This window comes from Atta cephalotes (genome assembly GCF_000143395.1).
Source record: "Atta cephalotes unplaced genomic scaffold scaffold00028, whole genome shotgun sequence".
In the NCBI taxonomy this organism is placed as follows: Eukaryota; Metazoa; Arthropoda; class Insecta; order Hymenoptera; family Formicidae; genus Atta; species Atta cephalotes.
The window spans coordinates 3231720-3241292 of record NW_012130092.1 but is presented as its reverse complement, the minus strand read 5'-3'; the positions used below and the strand labels follow the sequence as shown (position 1 = coordinate 3241292).

Sequence of the window (9573 nt, the reverse complement as noted above, 5' to 3'; positions counted from 1 at the left end):
TTAACGGAATGAATAACGAAGGATATTGGGAATAAGGAAAAATGGTTGTAGTTTTCTATGAAAACTGATAGAAATTATAAAGAGTGCGCCAAATAAAGCATAACAAGTAAATTTAATAAAAATAAAAAATTTTCTGCGTAATTTGTTCAGGTGATTACAATTTATATTTTAAATAAATTACCCGAACATTTTATTTTTTTTACAAATTAATTTCACATTCAGTTTTCATATTAAATGAAAGGAAATTGTGTCAGAAAGCAACAAATAAATTAATTTTCATAAGTATGTTAAAGAACAGTATCGATGAATGATATTTCCTCGAGAAATGTGTAATTGTTGTAGCTAAGAATAAAAGGAGGAGAATTGTGTATTATTATGTGATTGTGTACACTAATATCTGATAGATTATATACTGAGATTGAGAAAGAGAGGCCTTAATAAGCATAAAATTTTTGTTTGATATCCGAGATTTCATTTTAAATTGTGATATATATTTATGTTGGCACGTGTACTTGAATTTCGTACTTATTTTCATTAATCACATGATACAATTTGCCATGATATGTTCGATCGGACAACTATGCATTTGACAAGCATATATGTTTACAACAAGCCCTTGTTAAAGGTGCTATGTAATCATTTTAGATGTATACGGCAAGTAGAAATATATCATATACCTCCAAATTAAACAATAAATATATTTAAATATTAATATTGCAGTTTCTCTTACAAGTTATAGCATTTCTTCGTCTATCATATAAAAACTTGTAAATAAATATTTACAAGCTTTTTATAATTCTTTTTTATGTATTTAAATTTATTTTTATTTGTTTAAAAGAAGTAAAATTTTAGAACTTAATTTAAAATGAAAATGATTTAAACTTTGATATTTAATAATTTATAACGATATATAATATTTATGTTTAAACTACGCTGTGTAACTCCATATTTCTGAATTAATTTTTCCAATCATTAAATTTATTGCAATTTTAAATATGAAACAAAATGTGTTATAAAAATTTTGAAAAAGTTTAATAAATTTTATATTGTGCATATTATCTTTATAATCATGGATGTAGCATGGATGAAAGCATAACTTTCGACACTATTTTATCAGCAGTGTTGATAATGATAGTTTTCATAAAAATATATTGTGCCGTTAGCGTACATACGAGGACCTTCGAACGTCAACGAAAAAGGCTGAAAGGGTCGTTCTCAAGTTTCAGATTTCTGCCTATAGCTACTTGCGCTGTTCTGTCAGCTGTCTACTGCTACTCTTTTTTTTCTTGCTCTTCTCTAACATGGCGGTAAGTGTACATTTTTTGCATCTCTCTCAAATCTCTCCAAAGAATTTTTAACTTTTCTCTTGGTCTCTATGTTTTTTTATATCATTTAATTTTATTAAATATTACTATAATGTGAACATAACTGATACTATAAATTATCAAAAATACTAAATTTTTATTAAAGCCATCTATTTTAACAGTTGTCCCGCTCACGTGGACGAGATTTCACGCTTTCGCATTCATAACATATTGTCATTGTCATTAACACATTTGCACAACAATAAGATTTCTTGAATCATTTATTTTTAACTTTCGATAAATTAGTATCAACATAAATAATTCATTAAAAATATATTTTATCCACGTTAATAGATATTTATCAAATGGTATTTAAAAATTCTACAGGTTAAGAATTCTACATCAATTCTACATCGATTAATAATTTGTGCTTGAATTAATTAGGATACGAAAAGTGCTTCTGAAGAAAAATTCAAAAAGAAGCTTTTGAAGAAGCCAAAGAAGGAGCCAAAAGATGCATCCAAGAATATAATGCGTGAAGTCCGAATTCGGAAGTTATGCCTAAATATCTGTGTAGGCGAGTCTGGTGATCGCTTGACGCGTGCTGCCAAGGTAGATTTTACAAGTATGATTTTATTTTTATAAAAAATATTTCTAACAATTGAGAATCTCTAAACTTATAATAATTTTTTTATATAGGTCTTGGAACAACTGACTGGGCAGCAACCAGTGTTTTCCAAAGCTCGATATACAGTACGTTCATTTGGTATCCGTCGTAATGAAAAAATAGCTGTACATTGTACTGTACGCGGCGCCAAAGCTGAAGAGATTCTGGAGCGTGGTCTAAAGGTGAAAAAGTCAAAGAATCTTTAGATATATATAATTTATGCTTCTACTATAATGCTAATATGTCATTTGATTACAGGTGCGGGAATATGAATTAAAGAAAGAAAACTTTTCTGGTACTGGAAACTTTGGTTTTGGGATTCAAGAACACATTGACTTAGGAATTAAATATGATCCCAGTATTGGTATCTATGGCTTAGACTTCTACGTTGTACTTGGACGTCCAGGTTAGTAATCACTACATTAATTATATCTAGAGTATCAAGAAATACACACACACACACACACACACACACACACACACATATACAATAGATATCGTTTGTTTGGTGATAAAATATATTTAATTTATACTTTTAAATGTGTTAGGAAATATTTCATATTTGTGAGAACTATGTTTGTTTCATTTTACTAAATGATTATTTGATTGTGTATGAGATTAAGGATGCGATTGGATTTGATTAAGGATGCAGGATGGATATTCAGTAATTATTCAGTATCCAGCCCATCCGACCAGGTTTTTATAATCCAGCTATCTGGCTGGATAATTTAACTATCCAATCAAATTGTGAAAAAGTCATTTTCCACAATTTGGATAGAAATAATTATACATATTAAAAATATTTTAATTTTCAAAATATTTTATGGGATGTATATGTGGCCAATTTATAAATTACATATTCTTTTATTAATGTTTCCATATTAACATATATATAATGTAATATAATTTAAAAATTAAATGAAATAATTTTTTTATGTCTTTATTCTTTGTTTGTATATTACATTTTTGTTACATATTATTTTTTTAAGTATTTTTTTATAAGAAATATCAACATTTCTGCATTATCAAACAATAATTTGTTTATTTTCTGTATAAATATTAAATTTTTATAGCTTAATTAAGCTTAATGTTTACATTTAAAAAATTCTTGTTTTATTGTGAAAAAACAATAAAAAATTTTTCATTTTTTAATCTGAGCAATTTTCAGATAATGTCTGATTATCCATCTGATTTTGTCGAATAAAATTTAGTTATCCGCCTTTATCAGATAAGATTCAGTATCCAATTATCCAATCAAATCATTGTCCATTGCATATCCGATGCTTACGTAAATAGTGTTTAGCATGTATAAATATTTTAATATTTAATTAAAAGTCTCGATTAGGAATGCAACAAATAATGATTCGTCGGATAACTGAACACCGGATAAGTTAGAAGAGAAATTAGATAGAAGTGCTATATATTTTATATATGAATATATTATATATGTTATTAAATGTGTATTTTTTATTTACAGGATTTAATGTAGCACACAGAAGAAGAAAGACTGGTAAAGTTGGTTTTCAACACCGTCTTACCAAAGAAGATGCCATGAAATGGTTCCAGCAAAAATATGATGGTATCATTATAGCTGGAAAAAAATAATATGTATATTGTAACATATACGCGTTCTTCATAAAAAGTTTTATCAATAATTATTTACAATTTAATTATATATACCTCATATACATATATACATATATGTATATATGTATTCTATTGTAAAATTCTATCGCTATTTCTTAATAAAAATAAGATAGTAAAAAATCTTTACTATATGATTGGCTTAATTCATTATTTATAATGAAAATAAAAAATTTCACTATATAATAGAAGCTAAGAATGAAAAATGATAGAATTTTACTAGTTCTTGCCATTAAAAATAAAATTAGGTGATGTCCTGATGACGCACGTATGTACACTCATCCGCAAAAAAGTGGCATTGAAAATTTAGGAAAAATTTACCAAACTTCAAATGATCATAACTTGGTAAATAATAAAGATAAAAATATGTTTAAAAATATAAAATGAAACTTGAAGTGTTCATTTTAAGAATATTTGAATAAGAATTATACAGGGCTATTATTTTCAAAATGGCAGAATGAGAAGATGCGAAATTAATAATCAAAGGTCCGAGATTATAACGCATGATGTCGCAGACTAATAGGACAAGATGACAATATGAAATTTTATCTTTAAAATGCTTTGTTACGGAGTTCGATAAAATAGTTTTTCACTAAATTGTTCCAAATTTAAGATATCGCAATCATTAGCTCAAGTTATGATTGTAATTCATCCTATGTGCGCGCGTGCGTGCATTCATTATTTCATTCACGCATATACAAAAATGAGGTTCAATTTCAATCAATTCATGTTGGATTTTAATTAAATGCTTACGTAAATATAGTGTTTAGCATATATAAATATTTTAATATTTAATTAAAAGGTCTCGATTAGGAATGCAACAAATAATGATTTGGCGGATAACTGAATTAATGTCGGTTAATCGGAAGTTAGAAGAGAAATTAATTAGAATTGTATACTTCTAATTAAAAATGGAATTATTGTATAATGTAATTTTTCAATCTAATATCTCATTACTTTAATTACAAAAAGTAACAATTCATTGTATTTTTCTAAGTATAACGGAAATATCTTATTATTTTTATTTTAAAAAATAACGTTCCTAACTTTGATTAAATTTGCTAAAATGTATGTTAAAAAACGAAATGAAAATAAAAATACGTTGTAATAAATTCTGGCAATTGTATATTGACATATTGTTACATGATTAACATCATGTAATGTCGTACATGATATAACGAATTATGAAATTATTGAACAAATAATTCCATAAAATAATCACTAGAATTCGCCACGTATAATTATAGCAAAGATACTAAGAGAAGTCATATATTATATATATATTTTATATTAGCCATAATATCACTTTTTTATTAATAAGCAATTACGTGCCATATATAATTAGACAAAGACGCAGAGTTTAATTTTCTGTAAGACAGGATAGAATAAAAGACGCAACATAATGAGATCTTTCATCTATATTTCTAATTAATAGATCTAATTAGTAATAGATCTAATAGATTCTAATTAATAGATCGATTTCTTTAATCCAGTCTCTAAAGGATTTTAAGGAAATAAATGAGATTTATTTTAACAGTATATACAATTATTTCTTTTAATTTTATGTACAAATTAATTTAAGTCTGTGTTCACCATATATCAGATTTAGAAATTTTTGTATGTAAATGTCATTTGAATGATATCTTTTTTTTTCTAAAATCATTGCATTAAAGGTATCTCTATATATAATTCGCAAATCACAAAACGTAGTTCTCAAATGCTGACGCAGAATGACGATCACGCAAGATACAGATGAAAACTAATCGCACGCAAAGAAAAAAACAAATGCAAATTTTTATTCTGCGTTTGCGAATTATGTAGATTTAGACAATAATTACTAATATTATTATATATTGATGTCATTATCTTCAAGATACCATTGTCAGATTTTCAAATATGAACCTTTGAAGAATTCTTTCTGCATAATGCTCGATAACATAATGCTCGATCGTTATTCAATAAACAATATCAATTATTCAATGAACAATATAATATATTATAGAACCGTAAATATGTGATAACACAAATTATAGAAATCAAAGCTTTAAATGATTTAGTTGGCTCTTATTGTTTGTATGATTCTTGTGTGAATTTATATATTATGTATGTAATCCATAGAAACGCACGTTAAAATGATTTTTCGGTTTAAACGGTTTTGAAACACTACTAAATTACCACAGTAATATCACAAGTTAAATTGCCTAACAATGTAACAAATTTTTGATGCTTATTCACATCTTCGAAATGATCTTAATAATGTTGAATGACATATTAAAAATCTATAAATAATTAATTCTTATTACAAAAAATATCGCACGGAATGCAAGAGATCCGGATTTGACTCCGTGATAATATTTTTCGCAATAAGAACTAATTATTCATTCAAGAAATCGAGCATTCTATCTTTATATTATATAACATGGAAAAAATTACGGATTATATTAACTTTAAGCAATATGTATTTTTGGAATATTTCATTGAACATGGAATTTTACATACAAAATATAAAATATAAAGATGAGCAGATCTAATATGCCGCTTTGCCATGCCCCATTATTTTCTAGGCGCACTGAGTTTAGATTGACTACAATAATCACACAATAAATGTAAAATTCTATTTTTTCGCATAATTCTGTAATTTCGCATAAAACTTTTTTTTTATCATTTATATGTTGTAAAAATACCATTTATATTTAAAACTACAAGTTATTAACTTTTTATAAAAATAGTATCTCTGGCAGAAAACAAATTTTTACAAAAAAGTATAAAAAACTACATAGATTGAGATAAAATCTTAGAAATTCTTAATTTTTCATTGATATTCGTAGTGGAATATAGAGATTTGTTTGGCTGTGGTCTCACTACAAATGCTTTGAAGCATTTGATGGACCAATTAGAAGAGAGAATTTTACAAACTGTCCAGTTAAAAAACGCTTCAAAGTATTTGCGGCATCGCGTTGATCATTACCTATTGGCAGTCGTGTCGCACGTTAAACTGGTTCCGCCGGTTCTGTGCTAGTGGCACCACTAGCGCCAATTCAGTTCAGCAACGCTCTCACCTCTTACTTTTCAGTTCTTTTCTTCAAAATGGCGGTGAGTTTACTTTCCTTACTTCGAAGAAACTTCTCTTAATCTGCATGTATCTCTTACATCATTTATTTTTATTAAATAAAATTATGACATAGAAATAACTAAAATTGTTATGAATTATCAATGATATTTATTTTTTTATTAAAGCGTCGATATTTAAAACTGTCGCGTATGACAAACCGATAAAAGTCCACGCTTGTTTTTAATCGGTATATATATATATATATATATATATATATATATATACACACTACTTTATTATTGATTTTGAAAGTTTCATGTTTCTATTGTTTGAAGAAAAATTTAATTAATATATAGATAATTTATTAAGAATGTATTTTATCAAAGGTTAAAATACTAGGTTAAAATACTAGTTCAAATTAATAATGAACTGTGTAAATGAATAATTATTTTAATCATAGGAGCTAAAGAAAGCGCCCGAAAAAAAAGACCGGGAAGAAAATCGAAAAGAAAACAAAACTGAAGAAGGAACCTAAAGATGCATCCAAGAATATAATGCGTGAAGTCCGAATCCGGAAGTTATGCCTAAATATTTGCGTAGGTGAATCTGGTGATCGCTTGACGCGTGCTGCCAAGGTAGATTTTACAAGCATATTTTTATTTTAAAACGAAATCTTTCTAACAGTTGACTTTTCAACTTAAAGTTATTTTTCATATAGGTCTTGGAACAACTGACTGGTCAGCAGCCAGTATTTTCTAAAGCTCGATATACAGTACGTTCATTCGGTATTCGTCGTAATGAGAAAATAGCTGTTCATTGTACTGTTCGCGGCGCTAAAGCTGAAGAGATTTTGGAACGTGGCTTGAAGGTAAAAATTCAGATCTTTATATAATATAATTTATATATAATTTGCATCAACTATGATTCTAATGTATTATTTGATTATAGGTACGTGAATACGAATTGAAAAAAGAAAACTTTTCTTGTACTGGAAACTTTGGTTTTGGTATTCAAGAACATATCGACTTGGGAATCAAATATGATCCCAGTATCGGTATTTATGGATTAGATTTCTACGTTGTATTGGGACGTCCAGGTTAGTAATGATTCAATCAATCAATTTTCATTATATTATTGAATGTATAAGATATTGCACAATTAGCATCATAGATATCCTTGTTTTATAGTGGTATCTATATATTTGAAACGTGCTAAAAAAAATGTTTCATATTTGCAACTCATGCCCACTTTATTTTACTGGGTGTGTTACTTGATTGAGCCTACATTTTAATTAAACATATTTACATATATATTTTATATAAATATTTATATATGTAATAACATAAATATAATAAAAGAATAATGAAAATATCATAGAATGAAGGACAAATGTGCAACTATAAATTATAAAATATAAATTTAATTTACAGGATTCAATGTAGCTCACAGGAGAAGGAAAACTGGTAAGGTTGGTTTCCAACACAGACTTACCAAAGAAGACGCAATCAAGTGGTTTCAACAAAAATACGATGGTATAATTATAACTGGAAGAAAATAATACATCATATGTATTTTGTATTATACAATTTAGTAAATAATCTTAAAAAAAATTGTTTATATTCTTTAATAATATATTTAAACCTTATATAACATCTTCACATTGCTCAATCAAATAATTACTTACGAAATTGTGATGTTTAGGAATAAGGAAAGATTTAATATAAAGGTTTAAGATTTTTATTTCTTCTCATATTGCAATAATACAATCAAAACAGTGACGATCGTGAGAATAAAGTAAGGAGACGTAATGTCCTCACTATTAAGTGTAAAAATAAGGAATACGTAAAACAGACAAAATTTATTATATGTAATTATGAAATTTACGAGAAATATTGCATAAGAAATACGATCACGTCCATAATCTATTTAAAGTTCAGTTTTACAAATCGGAAAGAGCCATAATCCATTTCGGTGAACACTGACAGAATGATTATGGAGTGTCAAATGCGCTTATTTTTAGCATTATTTGTTATTATTTTCGATGGAACATGACATTCGAGTTTTATTAATTATAATCGAGCTTAATTAGGCCCAACGAATTATAACATTCACATAAAGGAACTTTATTATAAAATGAATATTATCTACACTCTCAGAATTGGAGAAATGTGTTATTGCACTTATATATTATATATATATACATATATATTTTTTCTTTTCTTACATTGGACGTTTTGATATAGTAGATATTACTGTCAATACATTTCTGTTTCTTGATTTATAAAACATTGATTAGGAGAATGCTGCTTAAAAAAGCGATTTGTATGTGCTATGAACATTCGTACTTATTGGCACCTTAGACATACACTTTTCAGACTACTTTCATTCAGAATTACAAAAATCTTAGTGCTAAAGAAATTATTGTTTCCATTTATATTGATTTTATATCATAATATAATGCTAATTCCATTTCATAACATAAGGATTTAAAAAGACAAAAGGATCACTTACATCTAATTTTACGATATTTTTATCGCAACTTCAGAACTTCAATAACAGAAGGTAACTTTATTCCGGTGGTTGGTGCCAAGTATTAAACTTATAAATTAAGTATTAAAATTATAAATAAACCAACATTTGTTCGCAATAATTAACTCACTACTCTTTGGTTTTAAATACACAAATTTAAATATACAAAAACATCCCATAAAAAATGAATAATTATAATTATGATAAGACATAGGAAGTATGCTTATCGACGTCTACTAATAATTAGTTGCACTTATATAACTTTCCATGACCTACTTAACTTGAAGTTACGAGCAGATAAAAAGGCAAGATATATCCTTCAGTCTCCATAATATTACCTTACCTGGACGTCATGTTAGATACTTTGATATAGATAT

General features: G+C 26.8%; 2 protein-coding genes across 2 annotated transcripts; both read left to right on the top strand.

Annotated features, from left to right (window-relative positions):
* The first annotated feature begins 1283 nt into the window (after positions 1-1283).
* LOC105620697 (60S ribosomal protein L11-like) lies at positions 1284-3626 on the top strand. The gene is made up of 5 exons (XM_012202187.1): positions 1284-1307; positions 1749-1916; positions 2004-2153; positions 2230-2377; positions 3449-3626. The coding sequence occupies exons 1-5, from the start codon at positions 1302-1304 to the stop codon at positions 3574-3576; spliced, it is 600 nt and encodes a 199-aa protein (XP_012057577.1). The 5' UTR covers positions 1284-1301; the 3' UTR covers positions 3577-3626.
* A 3062-nt stretch (positions 3627-6688) lies between these two features.
* LOC105620696 (60S ribosomal protein L11) lies at positions 6689-8277 on the top strand. The gene is made up of 5 exons (XM_012202185.1): positions 6689-6708; positions 7128-7302; positions 7386-7535; positions 7616-7763; positions 8098-8277. Exons 2-5 carry the CDS (start codon positions 7222-7224, stop codon positions 8223-8225), a joined length of 507 nt encoding a protein of 168 aa, XP_012057575.1. The 5' UTR covers positions 6689-6708; positions 7128-7221; the 3' UTR covers positions 8226-8277.
* The last annotated feature ends 1296 nt before the right edge of the window (positions 8278-9573 follow it).

Coding starts and splice junctions, on each gene's coding strand:
- LOC105620696 (XM_012202185.1), top strand. CDS start 7,222: ATGCGTGAAGTCCGAATCCGGAAGTTATGCCTAAATATTTGCGTAGGT. Junction 7,303..7,385: donor GCTTGACGCGTGCTGCCAAG/GTAGATTTTACA, acceptor TTTTTCATATAG/GTCTTGGAACAACTGACTGG. Junction 7,536..7,615: donor TTTTGGAACGTGGCTTGAAG/GTAAAAATTCAG, acceptor ATTTGATTATAG/GTACGTGAATACGAATTGAA.
- LOC105620697 (XM_012202187.1), top strand. Junction 2,154..2,229: donor TTCTGGAGCGTGGTCTAAAG/GTGAAAAAGTCA, acceptor ATTTGATTACAG/GTGCGGGAATATGAATTAAA. Junction 2,378..3,448: donor CGTTGTACTTGGACGTCCAG/GTTAGTAATCAC, acceptor TTTTATTTACAG/GATTTAATGTAGCACACAGA.